This window comes from Cheilinus undulatus, linkage group 2, assembly GCF_018320785.1.
Source record: "Cheilinus undulatus linkage group 2, ASM1832078v1, whole genome shotgun sequence".
Taxonomy (NCBI): Eukaryota; Metazoa; Chordata; class Actinopteri; order Labriformes; family Labridae; genus Cheilinus; species Cheilinus undulatus.
In genome coordinates, this window is record NC_054866.1 from 29,759,054 (window position 1) to 29,779,114 (window position 20,061).

At 39.1% G+C, this 20,061-nt stretch overlaps 1 protein-coding gene across 1 annotated transcript; it reads right to left on the bottom strand.

Moving 5' to 3' along the window:
* Positions 1-39: 39 nt before the first annotated feature.
* tmprss13a (transmembrane serine protease 13a) lies at positions 40-17,761 on the bottom strand. Its single transcript, XM_041810007.1, has 13 exons — positions 17,568-17,761; positions 12,670-12,844; positions 12,448-12,558; positions 11,494-11,664; positions 9,778-9,904; positions 8,929-9,024; positions 8,692-8,735; positions 6,691-6,853; positions 5,966-6,135; positions 5,038-5,136; positions 1,681-1,823; positions 1,441-1,593; positions 40-737 (listed from the first exon to the last, which is right to left on the bottom strand). Exons 1-13 carry the CDS (start codon positions 17,583-17,585, stop codon positions 723-725), a joined length of 1,485 nt encoding a protein of 494 aa, XP_041665941.1. The 5' UTR covers positions 17,586-17,761; the 3' UTR covers positions 40-722.
* Between the last annotated feature and the right edge of the window lie 2,300 nt (positions 17,762-20,061).

Below are 20,061 nucleotides of genomic sequence, written 5' to 3' on the forward strand. Positions count from 1 at the left end.
CAATTCTGTAATTATCTCCATATTAAGGATATTCCTTCATCTTTATTTCATGTATACACAGTGATCCCACTCATTACACAAACAGAAAACTGTTAGTCAACACAGCCATTGTGCATAAATATGATCAGAGAACTTCAACACACATAGATAAAGACGCACAATGTAAGCAAAAATTCACAGTGTGCATAAAAGCAGGGGTTCAGGCACACAGACAGGGTGCCACTGCTTTCCTTCATCAAAGTGAACACATAAAGTGTCCTTACATGGTAAACAAAAAGTCTGTGTTTAAAAGATGTGTCCCTGAGAAGAAAAAGCACACCTCCACAATTGTTATAGAGAGTCATCGTTTCATCAGCACAGATCATATGAGAGAAGGGCCAGCCATCCTTTAAGCTTTCTTAAAATGCAAAGCATGAGTCAATTGTGTGATTGAGACACCAAAAACAGAGAGAATTAAATCAAAACTGCAAGAGTGAAGCCAGTGCATTGCGTTTTAGGTTAATGTGTTAAACAGTGGATGGATATATTATATGACACAGAACACAAGTCCTGTGTTTAAGTTGTGTATTCTGTTGTGCTTTAGCTCCTTGATGCCATCATGTAACTTTTAATCATCACTTCCTTCCTTCTTCTGAGTGTAAATCCATCCGCCTCTCAGAGACGGCTTCACAGTGCAGGCTCATTGATGAAGAGGAAAGGTAGACGACCAGCGGCCTTAGCCATCATGGTTTCTCTTGCTGTAAGACACACAGAAAGAGTTAAAGTTAGAAATAAAATAAATCAGGTAAGGGTGTGTTTGGTCACTTTGATATATTTTTTCTGCAACAAACTGTCCGTTGATGTGTTGTCTGCTAAAGCCTGATGTTCGCAGTCCTAAAACTTTGATTTTCTCTCATGCCTTTGGCAGTGAATGCATCCTTGTTGGTGTATGGGCATGTGTGTATCTGCCATGGTCTCATGTTTGTGTGAAAAAGGTTCTTTCCTGTGTCTTAATTTAAAAGGTTAAGCTTGTATTCTACATAAATAACATATAAGCAGACATTATACAAAGGTTTTTTGTTTTAATCTTGATGATGGTTTAACTCTCACAAAATAAAAATTTATCATCTCAAAGTATAGCATACTGTGTTAAAGTCTAATTTCATGTCAGTTATTAGCCTTTATTCTCTCTGCAGATTGATCAGCTCCATACCACGTTGCATTAATGTAGTAAATCATGCAAAAGGAGCCCCAGTCAAGCACTGAGTGCACACATTAATTTTCCAGAGGGCTGACATTTCTGTATTACAAATCCCTTTTTTGACTGGTCCTTGAACAAACTTCTTTTTTCTCTTAGTTTCACTGTAAAGCAGTTAAACCTACATGAAAAGTGCTGCACAAATAAAACAGAATGTAGTGTTCTCCAACTATAATCATTTATTTTCCCCCATCAATACTTACCTGCATAGTGCTGTAGATCCAGGGAAGCATACTTGTGACTCTGGTGTAAACACCTGGCCTGTTTACTCTACCACAGCCCTGTCCCCAGCTGGTGATCCCCACCAGATGCCAACGCTCCCCAATTTGACACATCAGAGGTCCCCCGCTGTCACCCTAGAAAATACACAACATAAATACTCAAATATGCACCACTGGGACACATAATTAACATGAACCTGTGTTTTTGATCGGGCTGCTCACCTGACAAGAGTCACGACCTCCATTCAGGTCCCCTGCACAGATCATGTTATTGGTAACAGCACCCCTGTACACACGGCGGTTGTTACACACCGGTGTAGCAATGATGTATACATTCACCTCCATCAGATCCCTGGAGACACCGCCTTTATCAGAGAAAAGGTTACATTCATTTATTTTGCTAAGAGAGCTCTGAAATCTTTCAGCAACAGTCCTTTCTCAACATTTATTTGGTACATGCCCTCAGGTATTCAGTTCATATTTCTATGGTGTTTTAGTTCAGACAAGATATGTTCCCTTAAGGGGTCCAGGCTTTATACTGGCCTCACAGGCCTACATGATCACTATTTTGTTACTCTTTATCTACTCCCTGACTGCCCTCACTCTGCAGAGCTGCATGTCTGGTCCAGCTGCATTCTTGCTTACCTCATGAAATCCCGCCTTTGAGCTGGGAACAATTTGGGTGTGAGATCTGTGACGCAAAATTTTAAGCATTCATGATCTTATTCTTTAGTTTAATGAGTTATGATTTCCTTACAAACAAAGAAAGTCCAAGTTTTGGAATGAAGTATGAATGTGTGCTCTAAATTTATATAATTACCTCTGCCAAGGAGGTTATGTGATCGGGTGGGTTTGTTTGTTTGTTTGTTTGTTTGTTTGATTGTTTGTTTGTTAGCACATCTCTCAAAAAGTCATAGACGGATTTTTATGAAATTTTCAGGAAATGTCACAAATGGCATAAGGAAGAACTGATTAGATTTTGGGAGTGATCTGGATCAGCATCTGGATCCAGGAATTTTTTAAAGTATTCTTTACTATTGGGAGACAGGGCTAATGGCAGAGGTCTGCGCTGTTACCACTTTACACCAGGAGATGGCGGACATGAGTAACTTTAAAGTTTTGGAATTTATAGAGTTTGAAAGACACACGCCAGGTCAAGGAGACGAGTTGGAGCGCAACAGAGAGAAAGACAGCCAAGGAGCGAGGATACTCACAATGCAGAGAGAAATAGAGGAGTATTAACTCTCTGCAATGACTTTCACACGTAGTGAAGCCAATGCTTTGCCTCAACGTGTCTCCACCCCACTGGGGAGGGAGTAATCGGCAAATTAGATTTTTGGAGTGACCCTGATCACAGTCTGGATGCTTTTCATAAATAAAGTTTTTTTAAGGGTTAAACACAAGCATTTTCTTTTTTGAAGTACTCTTGGTTAAAAAATAGCTCTAAATATACCAGTGGGTAGTATCAGGGCCGTTTCTGGGCATAGGCGATATAGGCGGTAGCCTAGGGCGCCATGCTGACGGGGGCGCCGTCATGAGACCTGTACATTTTGAATAGTTCCACCAATGTAACGGATCATCATCTCCTGCACACCTGTAACCTCTGTGCCCCTCGTTTGTGAAACAGTCTAGCCTCATCTCCGCCACTCTCTCTCTCTCTCTCTCTCTCTCTCTCCATACGCACCCCCGGCACACGCACACTGGGAGCCGAGCAAGACGTTTAGAGAAAATAAGTTTTCTTTTTCCTCGTTCAAACAGCGCTGAACGGACAGCATGTGGAGATAGACCCCTGCGTCGGACAGCTAACACCCTACCTGCCCATCCCCCCTGATTTCCTGACCATTTACACCTGCGCGTGCAGTGTGTGTCATCCCAACTGCACTCGCAACATGTGCGTCCAATTCCTCCTAAAGTCTGACCATCCACATAAAATACAGAAAGACAGAAGCTGCATTCAGTTTAAGAAATTATAATATTACCCTCACTTAAGCACTGCCCTTGACAAATAATGCTTTTTCACTGTTCTACTCAGTTTTCTCACTGAATAGAGCATTAAAGATAACACTTACACATCCTCATCAGCCATAACGCTCAAAAAACATCGACTATAACAGCTGGAAGCCTGGACTAATTTAACCCTGGTTATATTAATAAGAGTAACGTCAGGGTCATATTTACAGACTTTATGTAGACATCCTTTGTTTTTTAAGCTGTCATTGTTCGCAAGTGCCAAAAAGCGCAGCGCTCCGTCAGCTCTCTCTGAGAGTTCGTTTTTACTCTATTTGCCCCTCTCCGTCCCTGTCCTTGTCTGTAAATTAAACACTTTATGAAAAGAGGCCAATTTTTATGGATAGAATAGATTTTTCCTCAAATAACAGAATGTTGGCTCAGTGTCTCTGTGCCAGTCTCTTCCTTTGCGTCATGATGCGCATCAGAGCAGTGGAGACGCTCATAGGTCTGCAGCGCTATGAGGAGCGTTAAAGCTTCAGTTCACATTAAAGAAATTAGACTGTGCCTTGTTTACTAATTTAAACAGTTTTTGTGCAAGAAAAAATTTAATTCAGACCTGATCCCAACACAACTCTCTAACTTTGTTCTTTTAGTGGAGCTAACAGAATAATCCCTGTTAAAAACTGCTGCAAGTGCTCTTGAAATATGTCTGTAAGTAACTATTTCCTAATACTGTATGTTTATAACCCTACGTTTCTGGCACCGTACTGATATGATGTGTAAATCCTTTGTGGTGGATAAGTCTATCAGTCAGAGGTGGAGCTATGGGGGGGCTTGTGGGGTCTCTGCCCCTAATTTTTTCTCAAAACATGAAGTCTTTAACTCTGGTATAAGTACATTATCTCTGACTGATGAATATAAAAAAACCTGTCTTGGGTTTTGATAAACAGATTGACCCAATCTTGTTGCCAAAACCCCCAAATCAGATGTTTTTTGTTGTTGTTTTTTACTTTGAAGCACATGCTACAGAATAAATAAAAACCTTACAATTAATATTTCTGCATTTTTAAATATATATGCATCTTTAACCACACATTTGGCCAGGGTGTGGGGGTGTTTGGGGGGGGGGGCACTAAATTTTAAGTTCGCCTAGAGCACCAAAATGGCTAGAAACAGCCCTGGGTAGTATTCAAACAATAATAAGTAAGCCGTAAAACCATACGGTACCTCTAAAAATGCTGTATTCTGTGTTTTGAAACAGGACTTGGTCAAGAAAAGCATACACCTACAAGATCTACAAGTAGAAACCCAAAACAGGCAACTTAAATGAGTTTGTATTGTTGAGAATGAATACTTGGCCTAAGATAAATGAGACACAAGAATTGTTCAGAGATGTGATTAGCAAAGAACAAAAAAGCAGGACCTCTGAACCTCACTGACATCAAAGTTGGTTACAGTCCTAGACACATGGAAATTTGGCGCTAATTGAAAAGGGATCAACATTGTTGCCTGTGCTAATAATGTATCAGAGTAAAATACAGTGCCCATGAAAAGTTTCTGAATGAATCTGGAGGGTTCACATCCCTGCATGTTACAGACTTCTGTATGTGGCTCCATATCCCAGCCTACCTGTATTCTCATCAGTTGTGCCGAAGCCTGAGGTCCAGCATTCGGTCCTATGTGCAAGATCCAAATTCGAAGCTGGCAGACAAGCTGGCTGCACTTTATCTGGATAACAAAAAAAAAAGACATTTCAAACAATGTGAAAGAATAGAATTACTTCAGACAGATGCAGGCAAATACATGCACACTGGGTAATCAGATTGCAAGGACGACTGTGAAGTCAGCACAGACTAAAAGCTCAGGCTGAACAGCAAGTAAAGGAGAGTTAGGGAGCAGTCACAGACCTCAGATTGTTTGGCACCTTGACACAATAATTATTCATGAATGTTAAGATATTTATATCATAAGAAAGGTGTGTTATGACCTTTAAACACTACATCTTGTTAGATGTTAAGTTGAGAACAGTATTTGGATAAGTACAATAAAAAAACTGTCATATATCAGATATCTACAGATGTCTTATTTTAAAGGTCCTGAGAGAAACTTTTGGTTTGTGACGATTTTTACACCCCTTGTGAGCAAAAAGGAATATCTTGTCTCTCTCCTGATCTTGTCGTATTCATGTGTAAGTAGATATCAGGGCAAAAATCTCATCCTGCTTTCTCTAACAGTCACATTTATCATTCAATGTGAATATTTTCGGTGTAAAATTAAAGGCGTTCTGGTTTTAATCAACTCATCTGACACCTACCCCCTGGCAGTGTTTACAGGAATTAAATATAGCTTCATAAACACTCTCAATCTTGTTGTTTGTGGTGGTTTTGCATTGTAGATGATACAAAGCCATCTGTATACAGTGTGTTTCAAAGTCAAGGACAACTCCATACAGGGTGAAATATTTACATTTTATACCTGATTAGGCATAAGGGTGATCCAAGCCTCAAATAAGAAAATATGTTAAATGGTATATTAAACTACTGAAGATATGACTGACCATCAAAGACAACAGGTGATGTGAGTTTAAGGAGAGCAATGTCGTTGTCATTGGTGGTGCTGTTGTAGTTGTGGTTGAGGATTATCTTCTCCACCTTGTACGGCGCTGGCAGTGAGTCCAGAGAAACCGCTCCACCATACACCTCAAAGTCTCGTGGTGAGAGGTTATTTCTGTAATATGGAGAAGATTGTTCAATAAAGACAAACTGACTTGAAACAGGCAAATATATTTTCAGTTTACTAAACATTAATCTTTGGTTTCGGTCAATAAAGTTGAAGCAATTTCTAATAAAATGGAAAATAATTTTATGGTCACAACTGCCATAAATTTGTCTTTCATTTGGTATGTTGTTGTTTCTCTTGTCCCTCTCCTCTTCCTGTATTTTATCCCAACCCCTCCTCTCCTTCTATCCTTTTCCAACCTCAGCACAGCTTCAGCAGAGGGCTGTCAACATGAGTCTGGTCTGCTTGGCAGTCCTGCACTAAAGGGAAGGTTTATGTTGCCACTGTAACAGGGCAGAACACTGCTAGCTGTGCTCATTGTGATTAACCCTGGTCCTTATTAGAATAGTGTATAGTCTTTATTATAATAGAAAGGTATCATTTGAAGACAGCAGCTGAAAAACAATGTTTTTAGCTGCAAAAACAGATCATTTAATTCTAGAAAATAGGAATTTTCTATATTTAATGAACAGACAACAAGGCTACATTTTCTGTACCAGTCACCTTAGGAAGCAGTGGGCAGCGGTCAGCACAAAGTCCTTGGAGATCAGGACTGCTCCACAGATGTGAGATCCTCTGTCGTGAAGCGACAACTGCCAAGGCCACTGACCAGATCTGGCAACTGAGCCCCCAATGATCCGGGCTGTGGACTGCTGCACTCCGCAGTCTGAGAATTGAAATCAATGTGAGGCGAAGTGCAAAACACAAGGTCTTAAAACCATCTTTACATATTATAGAGATGCCAGTACATCTGGATGGGGATGTTTTGAATGTTTAAGCTTCTTCATACAAAACTATTTTGTGATTTGTTTTTTATTTTCATAATACATGTTTTTTTGTTATTTTGTTATGCTTTATGCCTATAGGATGTAACAGTGTTTCTGTCAGATGAGGTAGGGAACTCTTTAAAAAGAGATAGTATTCTTGACGAGATTTAATTCCAAGCTACAGTATATTGGACATTGGAACAAGAACAAACTTGTCTCAAGCACATATGCACACAGCTTGAATTTCTTCTAGTTTCTCTGCCGATTTAAGTGTTGCTTTAACCTGGTTACTGCCACCTACTGGACAGGTGTTTGAATCAGCAAACTAGCAGCCCAGCCCTTAGATGATACTTGTTTACTTCAAGGTGACTTTACTTAAACCAACAGTAAAATGGTTTCCTTCATCCTGCAAACATTAATTGATTAAACCTAGTAATAAGCACATTTACTTGATTATCAAGTTGTGTTAACTTAATTTGTGTGGGTCTGGATAGCTATCAGGGTTTACAGTGTAGAAAATGTGAAGCAGATTGCTGAGGGAGTCTAAATGTAACAATACTCCTAAAAGGATGGTTACAGCAGCAGGTATTGTAGCAAAGCTTAAATAATGTGGTGATGTTGTATAAACTCATCGCAAAACAATGTAGTTCCCATGACATCACCCAGTGGTTTCTAAAAGGGGTTTTGAAGCCAAACAGCGGTAGTAACCATATTGGAGAAGATTGCCTCTGATTATGCAAATGTCACAACATTTCTCAGCCTTCAAATCAAAACAGATGATTTATTTAAAGGTCACATATTATACAAAAATGTGTGCCCCTGGCTTGTCCACAATCCCCCTGAGAATCAGACCCCCAGTCATTCTCAGATTTTCCCCTTATGATGTAATTTGGGGAGTTAGCCCCGCCCCCAGGTTGGGTTGGCCCTCCCTGCCTGGAAGAAAGTTCCACCCCCCTCTTCTGATCTACCTCTCAGCTGCCAGGTGAGAGGAGGATCAGGAGAGCCACATCCATTAAGCCACATCCATGTCCTAAGAGGGGCGGAGTCAGACAGCTCATTAACATTTAAAATTACAGACACAGACACAGCTCACTCTGAGCAGGGCTGAAACAGAGGGGTTTTTAGACATGTAAGGATCCAAATTGTTTTGGTGTTTTTTTTTTCGTTTTTTTTTTTAACAGAAACAAGTTTCACAGGCATGTTTTGGGGACCTCTGAGACCAATATAAACTTGTCTTAAAGGGGTAAACTATGTGACCTATAAAAATCCACCTTGTTCAGTGTTTACCAATAAAGAAATTAGGTACTCAGACTCTTATTTGTCCCTAGCTGGAAACACATTTATTTGTTCTGTGGAAATAAGTATTTTAAAATTGGCTCTAACGGAGATTCCTCAGCTTTTGCTAACAGTCCCAAGTGGGCATGTTGCAAAAAACTTAGGGCTTTTTGCAACAATAGCTTAATGTTACTGCTTAATTATACTGTATGTTATATAGTAAAAATATGCCATTCATTTCTCACCTTAACTGTGATATGAACTATTGAAAGGTTTCCTGAATTTGATTCTGATTTAAGATCAATGAACTGATTTCCAAACACTGTGCTACAGTATTGTCAAGTGATATGAATTGTAATAGCTAGATGAGCTATATGCATTCTGTGTGTAAAACAGAGGAAGACAGATTGTGTGTTTGTCTGTGTGCAGCACATGACTCTATGAACAGATGGAGGCTGCTTACCAGTGCACTGCAGGGAGACAACCTTGTTGTCTGGACAGGAAGGACTGCACAATGAAAAAAACCATGTCAATTTACGAAAGAAAAACAATTTGCATTGATTTGCTTGTATATTGTATTATAAGCTCATAGAGGTCATACATTTGGATTCCCTTCACAGATACTGGAATGATTCCTAATAAACTAACATTTAAATACCACAGATAAAGCCTGAACTGCAAATGAAACCTGATTGCATACCTGATTTCTACCCGACCCTGGATTGGAGCAGATGGTTTGCTGGTCACTGTCAGACCTCTGGACTCTAAGCTTGTTGCCTCTTTTGTGGAATAGAAGCTGGAGATAAAGGAAAGGGCAGCTCAGAACAAAGAAAAAAATCGACTTCACATACTGACTGGGTCTGAAAACTCATCACTCTGGTTCTGACACACTGAGACGCCCTCTGGAGAAACCTGTGGAGAATCAATTCAACCCCAAACACAGAGCTGCAGGTGGGGAGAAATTGAGATGGATCTCAGTGGGTAAATTACAGGTCGGAGATAAAAAACCACATGTTAGTAGCTAATGTTGAAAGAGGGTCTGGCAAAATGGCTTGCTAAATCACCCCAAGCTAGCTCTGAATGATAATGGGGAACGGTTACAAATATTCTGTTGTGAATGGGTTTTAAGATTCAGAATTCATTTTTCAAGACTTCAGCTTAGGTGCCATTCAGCATTCCTCAGATCAAGTTAGCTATGAGTGGGATTGCCAGTTTTTCTTTAGAATTTATTACCAGGTATGTCATCATTTCTGTGCCAGCTTGCTGGTGATAACCGAGGCCAGAGGCATTGTGTTTTTGGGTTGTCCGATCGTGTGTCCATCCTTCAGGGTCATTCCGGTGAATATGATATCTCAAGAACGCTTTGGGGGATTTTCTTCTAACTTTGCCTGAATGTCCCTTCTGATTCAAGGATAAACTGAATCAGTTTTTAAGGTCAGACGTCTGCTGTTGGTTTTGATAAGTGCCGCTATTTGTCCTCTTATTATTATTATTTGTATTATTATTGTTGTTTTTATTATTATTATTATGAGTGAAATTGTTGGCTTACTTTCTAAATCCAAGCTGAGCGCAGGTCTGGTTAGCCTGGTTCTGGTTCCAACTGCTGTAGCACACTGGTAAGAAGCGACCATCTTGAGACGTCTTGACCTCCAGCCTGCCATCCTCGGCAAACCTCACTGTGGGAGACAGAGGGGGAGACATTAGAATGTAAAAAAAAAAAAAAAACAAAGATAATGGTGTTTCAAATGGCTATGCTTCACACAATAATGTGGAGTCTTAAGGCTGAATACTGTTGCTTTTGTAATGCAGTGAAAGTAAAAATCAAGCAGGAAATAAATTATTCCTCTACATGCAAAATGTAGGAATTTCAAGCATACTATTGTGTGCAGCTGTGTTCTTTTTCCATGATTTCACAGAACATTCTTAAAACCATTTCTTAAATAAAATGCTGATTATAAGAAAACTGGTGTAGATTAAGGCTTATTCTTAGATCAAGTTGGGTATTCTACAGAATATTATCCCCATTTACAACAGACGAGGACGAAATTACCAGAACCCCTACGAAAATTCATTTTAGGCCCAAGTACCATTAGAATAAGGAATTTTTAACCCACCTTTTCCAAACATCCTAGTTTTTTTGAGAGCTTACATTATTCTACTTTCCATAGAAAAAAAATAGTTCGCGTAACCCAAAAACTACCAGTGTCAAAATTATTATCCCCCTTTAGAAATGACATTTTTGTTGATCAATAGCACAAACCACTGTCATGTAATGATGTGCTTTCACTTTGTCATGCTCAAAGCTTATAAAATAAAAGTCAACCTGAGGGTTATCTTCCAATTTACACACGGTATAATAACTTCAGTAAGGGTTTGAGCTGTCACTTGAGAAAGCATAATTCCAAAAACAAAAGAAGACAGTTTAGACTTGAGTAAAAGAATTGTTGATGAGCAGTAGAAGGATATACAAAGTTATCACAGGGTTTCAAAGTGTCAGGAACTGGAGAGAGAAGTATAACGAATAAAGTCAAAGAGAGCCACACAATAAACAACAAGTCTGGAAGCGGTAGGAGGAGAAAGAATTCAAAGACTCTGGAAAGAAAACGAGTGATAGATGTGTCTAAAGACCTCAGAAGAACTTAAGAGACACTACTGAATGACTTAGCCAAGTCAGAAATCATAGTCTCAAAGAAGAAAATCACTAGAGCCCTGCACAGGAATGGACTATGAGGTTGAAGACCAAGAAAATATCCACTTCTGCAGAAGAAAACACCTTTCAAGCCAGACTGAAGTATGCCTGGGACAACCTATGGAAAGATTTTACATACTGGAAGCATGTCCTTCCAGATTTGAAAGAAAACCCCAAGCAGTCAAAACTGGGTCTAGGGTGTCGCTTTGTCTTCAAACATGAAAACAACCCAAAGCATATGTGGCTCCAGAAGACCAAATTGAACATTTTTGACTGGCCTGCACAAAGCCCTGTCAAGAATCCCATTAAAAATCTGTGGGGACAACTTAAGAAAAAGGTCCATGCCAGAAGACCATCGAATCTGGAGGAGCCCGAGAGATTAACCAATGAAGAATGGGTGGGGATCCCTCAGGAGACAAGTCTCAGGAGCCTAATAATTTTGACCCTGGTAGCTTTTGTTTTTTGTGAAATAATTTTCTTTCTGTGTACAAAGGGACATTAAAATAAAATTAGGATATTTGGAAAAGGTGTGCTTTTAAAATACTACACTTTGGGGGGGCACTACAGTATACTTACCACAGTTTGTTTCATCAGTGCCAAGGGTGCAGTCTCTTATCCCATCACAAATCTCAGTAGTGTTGGGACAGGTGTCAAACTCTTGTGTGGGCTGATTCACAGAAGGGTTATTAAAATTGCCATCATCATCACTGAAGATGACTACAGTTGCCAAGCGGGTGCCATAATGAACTGTGGGGATAGAGATGGTAGTAATGAGAGTGTTTCAGTAGTTAGAGTTTCAGTCTATAGGATAACATTTTGGCTGGTTAATGGGGTAGAAGAGGGAAACTGGGGGGAAATATGAATGTTTCCTGTGTCATTTGCATTGCCCTGAGTTTCACAGGAAATTTGTCAATAAATTCTTCAAAATATTCTCATGCATATTCTGTGCAGAGTTTGCATGTTCTCCCAGTGCATGTGTGGGTTCTCTCCAGGTACTCCGGCTGTCTCCCACTACTAAAAAAACATGCTCATTAGGTTAACTGAGCACCGTAAAATGTGCCTGGTTATCTGTCTCTATATGTCAGCCCTGCAATTGACTGGCGACCAGTCCAGGGTGTATCCTGCCTCTCTCGCCCATCGACAACTGGAATAGGCTCCGGCCCCCCCCAACCCCGCACCAGGACAAGCGGTATAGAAAATGGATGGATGGATACTTTAACGCTGAAACTGAAAAAGCCTCAAATTTACTAAAATAAGTAATCCTAATAAAAAACTATGTTTGAACTGTTAAATTATGGAAACGCTAACAGAAAATTGAAATAGAAACATTGCATACCTTCATTAAATTCATTCATTTACTTTTAAAAGCATTTTTATAACTTAGTTGGGGATGAAGAAGTGTCATTAAAACTACACAAACATAACAATTATTGTGAAGAATACTTAAAAGCAGCTAAAATAAATGGACACAAATTCAGGTATCAAATTAATATAGATGACTATTGATCTGTATAAACAAACACAATTTACTTCCAAGCCAGATGGCCAGAGCCAGCAGGCCGAGCACCAGGAAGGTTCCTCCCGACCCTCCGTAACACTGGGCATTATTGTTGCAGCACCTCCTCCTCTTTCTGCTGGGTGCTATAAAAATACATAAACACACAAACATGGATTAGTATTCCTTACAGTATCTCATTTGTTTCCTCCCACTCTTAAATGCAGGAAAACAGCAGAAGATTGTGCCACACTCACGTGTGCTTCCCACTGTGACTTGGGGAGTGACTACATGTGCTGGATAGCGAGGGACGTAACGCGGATGGTTGAGGGGTGTCGAGCCTGGACCAACGCCATATACCACCTCCTCATAGGACTTGAGGGGAGGAAGAGTGTGGATGGAAGTGGGGTAGTAGGGAGGAGGGGAATCGTTCTGTGAAGGAAGGACAGAAAGTAACGTAGAAAGTAAGTCATCAGTCATATAAAGTATAAATATAAAACATCTCTCGGTAAGAGTTTATTTGAAAATAACCTGCCAGGTTTTAGTTTCTGCATAAATACATGAGTGCAACCAATGAAGTGACTTAAAAATGCTTATTTTTTTATAATTTGTGTTGAAGAAAGTAATCTATGAAGAGGACTGAGTTGTAAGCAGGAGTGGTTTTAGCATTAAATAATGTAAAGTGGTAAAATCAATGGTTGCTGGTCTTCTGTTTCAACACATTTTGTATTAAATACCTTTTTTGGCTCTGTTTTTCAACTATATAAAGCTCTTAAAGTTGCTAGACATTTAAATATTGCCTGATAAATAAACTAGCTGTGGCGTTCGCTGTATTTTGCTTTTATTTTGACAATTTCCTGTGTGACTACTTCCTGCGTGGAGTTCTGTTTCTCTCTTCACAGAGATTGGGTGCCTTCCTCTGCACTTGCTCTCCCAGCGCCTGCACACCTGATCCTCATCACAGCAATCATCACTAGCTCTTAAGCTCTGCTCTGAGCTCTCACCAGCACCAGATTATTCCTGCATCTCCTGTGGTATCGGCCAACTCCTAGTGCTTTATTGCTACTTTGAGTCATTACTTGAGATTTCTACTACGTGTATCTACCTGTGACTAATCCTGCTCTCCCTCCGTCTCTTCCAGTGCCTCCACGAGCCGCCAGTGCTAAGCCCAATCTCTGCCACGCTGCCTCACTCTCTCCCTGGATTCACTCACCAGCCCCTCCCCTCAAAGCCTCATGCCTTCAGCCCTCACGTCCTCGTGGATTCCCCCTCACACCCTGGATTCCCCCCTCTACTGCCTGTTTCCCCACAATTTATTCATTTATAATCAACTAAGCCTTTTAAGACATATACACACCTTCTAAATTTGATGCAGGTGACAGGTGACAGTACGAAGATTGAGTATAATCAGCAATAAGATGCAGGGTATTTAGAGGTTTCACCATCTACAGTCCATAACATGATCAAAAGATTCTAAGAATCTGCAGAAATCTCTGACCAACACTGAATACTTGTGACCTTCGACCTCTCAGGTGTCATTTTTCTATGAGAGATATAACAACATGGGCTTGTGAACACTTAAAAAAAGCGATCATCCTATCAGTTTAAATAGCACATCACTGCATCTACAAATATAAGGGAAGACTCTCCAAGGCAAAGGGAAAGTCACATATCAACAACACCTTACATTACAGCTGACCTCTTTAGATCCATCTGAGATGGATGACATTAAAGTGGAAAATATTGCTTTGGCCTCATGAATCCACATTTCACATTGCTTTTAGAAAAAAGGGCCATCGAGACCTCTGGGTTTAAGAGGAAAGGACCATCCAAATATTTGCAAAGTTTAAAAGCCACTCCTGTGATGATGTTTGGGTGTATTGGTGCCCATGGCATCAGCAACTAACACATCTGTGCAGGCAACATTAATACTGAGAGGTAAATGCAGGATTTGGAACAAGATATGCTTCCATTCAGATGTCTTTTCAGAGATGCCCCTGCTTATTTCAGTGAGACACCGCCAAGCCACATTCTGCACATTTACAACAGCATGGCTTCACAGTAAAATAGACCTGTCTCCAATGGAAAATAGACAGCACAATTTGAAGTGCAAAATACAGCAGTGAAAACCTTGCACTCTTGAGCAACTTGAGATATAAACCAAGCAAGGACAGGAAAGACTTTCACTTTCAATACTTCAATTATTCTTAGAATAAGTAAGAGTCCTTGGTCCACAGATGTTTACGCAGGGAAAAAGGGATGTATCATAGAAGTAAACAAGCCCATATCCCAACTTTTTATGAAACATGTTGCAGGCATCAAATTCATATTTTTATATTTTTAAAAAAGCAATGAAGTTTGTCGGTTTGAACATTGACTATCAGGTATTTGTGTTGTATTTAACTGAATATAGGTGAAACTAATTTGAAAATCACTATGTTATGTTTTTAATTCACATTTTAAACAATGTCCCAACTTTTTTGGATTCTTTGAATTTATTTAACACAGTATGGGATGGAAAGACACTATAGTATTTTATGAAGATAGGTTTGACAACAAGATGGACAGAAAATAAAAGGAAAGGCCAGTCATTTGTGTTTTTGGTTGCTAGGATTGACCAGCTAGCCCATTGTCCTCCACACAATCCCCATACTACTGACAAGTCTATGCTGAAGTCCACACCTGGCTACTCAATAAAATGCAAGTTACACTTCCATGCAGCAGTTACTCAAACATCAGGTATTCACAGAACATTTCTTTGTTTTTTTTTTTTTTAAATTCACTATCCTCCTCAGCCCTTATGATTCCTGGTTTTCAGGGGTAATGCAAAGTATGACAAATATATTTAATCAGTGTTTCATTTTTATGTAATAGTAGTGGGTTAGGTAAGGGAAAAGGTTAAAGAGGGCAGCTAGTGCTTTTATGAAACAATAAAAGAAACATGAAGGCTAACACTAGGACCACTATGAGATTAAGAGTAAGAACTAAATGTGGTGCTGGGCCTGTATTACCTTATTTATAATGTTCTACATAAGTGCAGTAGTGTGCCTGTATTGGGATATAACAACCCAGATAAAAGGTGTAAACTATGGAGTATAGATAGTCTAGGATTTGGTAACTTTGTACAGAACCAGGCTAGCTTTTTTATATTTTAAAACTGTAATAAGTTAAGCCAAACAGCAGCTAACTTCATAGTCTCAATACAGACAAACCGTTTTTTAACTGCCTTTTAAATCAAAAACAGTTGGATCTCAAAAACAAGAATAGCATAAAAAGCAAATTTTTTAACCTTTTAGATTAATTTACAAAAAAATACTTTTCCACAATTATATAAAATGCACCTGTACATACAGCATTCTCAAAGCGTGACACTATGTACTCTCTTCTGCTGAGCTGTAGGACATGTAACGTGAAAAGGTTCAAGCAGGGACACTAAAATTTCTAGAATGTGACTAGACTTGTTTGAAATTGGCGTGATCATGATCATATGTTCGTGCCCCTTGAGCATTTACAGAAAGTACACGAGGAAACAAACTTAGAAGAATTCATTATAATATCTTTAGTTGTTACAAGTGTACAGAAAGCAGATCAGCAGGTTTGGTTAAGTACCTCAGAAGGAAAGGTTTTGTTGTGTGTTTATGAGGATCGCATGATTCACAGATTATCAGATGTTCAGAGCATTACAATAAAACAATCATGGGAGATTATCTTCATTAGTAGCACCTTGAGAAGTGACCTCACATCTGCCCTACAAGTGTAAACACTGAGATATAGAGCAGCTTCTAACATTAAATCACAGTATCTGTAGCTGCACTTTCATTCATCTCTGTGATCGCATCGTCATCATTCAGGGAAAAAAATCCCCTGTGAAAAGAATAAATCTAACAATTTAGCCCTGAAGAGGGCATGGTTAGACAAAAGATGTTTCGTGGAAACATTTGCATTATGCACTGATCAAGTTACAAAATACATCCAAAGGCAAAATACACCACACTTGATTGAAGTAAACTACTCAAGCTGGAATAGTGGGAGGAACAGTTTCATTGTATTTCCTTACAGAATATACTCAGATCATGTTACCTTTTTACCTGCTGGTCATTACTGTGGAAAATTACAGAAAAAAAATACAAGATAAATACCTCAGTACTAGCTAAATGGTAAAACAAAGACAGAAGTCAGATATCTAAACCTCTAGAGGATTCTCTTGTGTTTACAACCAAGACAAATTAAAATATTCCTCTTTTAGATACAGAGTTGGTAAGTTTTGGAAACTTAACACAATATTTGACAATGAATCTGGAGGTCAGTTAAAAACCCTGTACCTTTTAACTAAAATGTTGAAAATTACAGTTTTTAAATAAAAAAAGGAACTAATGCGCTTTGTAGCAGTAAAAACTGGCTAAACATTTTAACCACATTTAAGCACTTTGAAACCAGTTGGGCTTGGTCTTGTTTAAATCTATTCTAATCTATTTCTTATTTCTGGACATTTTTCACACTTTATCAAACATTAAGCAACTTCTATACATTATGTTTACATTTTTCTCCCCATACAAAACGTATTGCCAGATAAGTCTTATTTATTGATAATAAGGACAAGCTGTTTCCTGTTTTTTTTAAATGTAAGGACAAAAGTTGTAAAAAATAACTGACAGTATGTCTTGCTCTGATTTTACTATTGCCACCACAACTAACCACATAAATAGTGCTTGAGGCCGGTTGCAATCACTAAAGAGTTGAATTTTGGCCTTTAAAGACATATAAACACTACATAAATACAACTATTTAAGAGGGTAAAGTGTTGCCCTGAAGAACGTTAAAACACAGACATACTTTTTCTTCGTCTAGTAGGTAAATTGAAAAACAAATAAAACACCTGATATCACCCTGTAATCTCAGCAATGATCAGCACTCTCAAAGCCTGAGGGGGCCACACAGCTTTAAAAACAACTTAACTCACAGAAAGTCAAAGAGAGCAAACAGAAGAGCAGATAAACACAACAAAGAGCGGCATTCAGAGGCTGAGGGACAACTGAGTATTGATTACAGCCAAAGTATGACTGTTGATTAGAGGAGGGTTAAAGTTGGAGGAGAAATGTGGGAGAAGGGGTTTTTGTTTTAAGACAGAGAGGGGGGGCGCAAAATAGGAACCTACCGGGTCATTCTTCGCCATCGGACTCAGGTCAACAAAGTGTTGCAGGTTGAGGTCACAGCAGGTGGGCAGAGGTTTTTCTCAACGTCCAACTTTTTCATATAGTCATGGAGCAGCGGTCAAGGCACGCTGGTGCCACATTAAACATTACCTCCTCTCTCTGTCTTTCTCGGGCCCTTTCTTGCTCCACTCTGAGTTTGTTACCAACCCTCATCCAAACAGTGACAGGTCTGACTGCCTTCCCCCTCCCTCTTTAACACCTCCCACCTCTAGCGTCCATCATTCACTCAATCCTTTATTCTTCTCCTCATAGAGACAGGCGCACCCTGTGCACTACTTTCTCACCTGCCAGACAGGTTTTATTGTGGCAGCCAGGGCTTGTTTCTAGGCATGGAGCTCAATTGGGGTTCAAGTAACACCAGGTAACAGGGCCTAGGGACCCAAAATGTCTTCCTCATCACAAAGAACGACCATTTAACATCTTACCCAGTTTTACTTGTGTAGTTGCAGAGTACTCTTGAAAAGGGATCTCAGGAGCTGTTTGTTTCCCTGTAAAAACAAAGAGTTCAATTTTTGAGCTACACTTACCTCCTTATTGTTAATGTAATTATGGAACAAAAGATGCATGCTGCTGTAAAAAACAAAACAAAAAAAAACAGGCATAATTGGAGAAATGACCACTTGCTGCACACAGTACATCAATTCCCTATAGATCCCTCACACTCCCTGCAACATTTTCATTTTAAAACTATCTTGTTAATCAGTGGTTCTTAACGGGTGGTTCAGGACCCAAAAGCAGGTCATGAATCTGCATGGAAAAGCCCAAAGCAGACAGATGCTTCCATTGAGTTTATTTTATTCTGTTTTTTTTTAATAACAATTAAGTTTTGGTAGTTTTCTCAAGATTTCCAACTATTTATCTCATTATTTCAGGATAGAAGTAAAAAAAATCCAACCCAGCTCTACCTGACCTTATGTATGTTTTCTCCAAGCCTAGCCAATTAACTTTATTTAGGTGCCAAGCCATTATTTTTAATAAGTAGGTGTTTAAAATAAAAGTTTTTAAAATACATTACTGTATTGTTTTAATGACAATCTGTTCAAAGTCAAACACAGAAGCACAAGTTTTATAGGTGTGGCTCATTATTGTTATTAAGTGATGCTGACAAGTAGACACACACACATCACTGCACTGTCCTTTGCAACATCCGTTGTTTATCTGCTGCTGTGAATAAAACAGGAAAATCAATTGTTTCTCATGGGGTAAATTTAACATATATGACAGTTGAAGGTATAAATGCCCATTTATAAAATTCAGATTTATACAAACATTTTTATGACACCAGGTGCTACAAAATAAACTTTTAGAAAAAGTCAATGATTGACAGACCTTAAAATTCTAATTATACAAAGTTAGACATAATTAAAGAACAGCCTCAGGTAAATTTTACCTGATGGCAGTTCTAGGTTTAAAAGACTTCTTAATTCAGGAAACATGACCAGAGGATTTGGGCAGCACATCTCTTAATTTGTGCAGTGTCTGCACTGAGGTAAATTGTTTTGAAGTACAAAAATCAGAAGAAATTTAAGACAAGTTGCCAAAAAACTCACAAAAAGGTAAAACATCATAATGCTGCCGAATCTTTGACTCGACCCAGCCCAGGCTTGAGGGGAGGGGTAAGGGTCCTGGCCAGATCCTGATCTGGGTCACAGGCCATGTGGAGCCAGTCTCGGTCTAGGGTAGAGAATCTAACCTCTATCTCAGTATAACAAAGATGGCTTTCTCATGACAATGCACTCATTTTCTCGAGGTGTCTAAAAACAACTCAAATACACATCACCACTGGAAAGAATAAAAATAAAATTGATGCATGCCCTCCCAGGGCTACTGCAATCTTAAACATGTTTTTTGTCCTGCCACTTTATACTGTCATATGTTTTGTTCCATCTAAGGCCCAATCTGCAACATTTTCCATTAAATTAATTTGTGTGATTAAATTTGTTGTCAGTGGAGTCCTGAGACCAATTAGAATCTATATTTCAGCATTTTAATCAAGATGTAAATTTTACCACAAAAACTGTATGTGGTCAGGATAAGGAAAAGCTCATGAAAAAACACCTTTCTAATCATATTCAGGAAATAAATCTAATTGGTGTGGCATCTTCTTTGAAATGCTTTGTAACTCGCCAAGGGTGTTGCTGTTGTAGGTGTTTACAGAAAGAAGCTGTCTCTGAGCTTCCTATAAAGTCTTTTCCACCTGAAATTTCTGGACCTGTAGTCTTTAGTCCTGTCTTGGTTTACATGTTTCCCTTCCATGTGCTCTCAAGCTCCTCTTTCGATCACACAGCCTGAGACTGAGACTGATCGCATTTACTTTCACTTTCTGCTCACAACACATTAACATAATGGTTCGCACACAAGTACTCCTCAAGGTCTATAGTGATCTGACATGGCTAATCCTTTACTGTGTCCTCTTTTCTTAAGCAAAACTGTTTA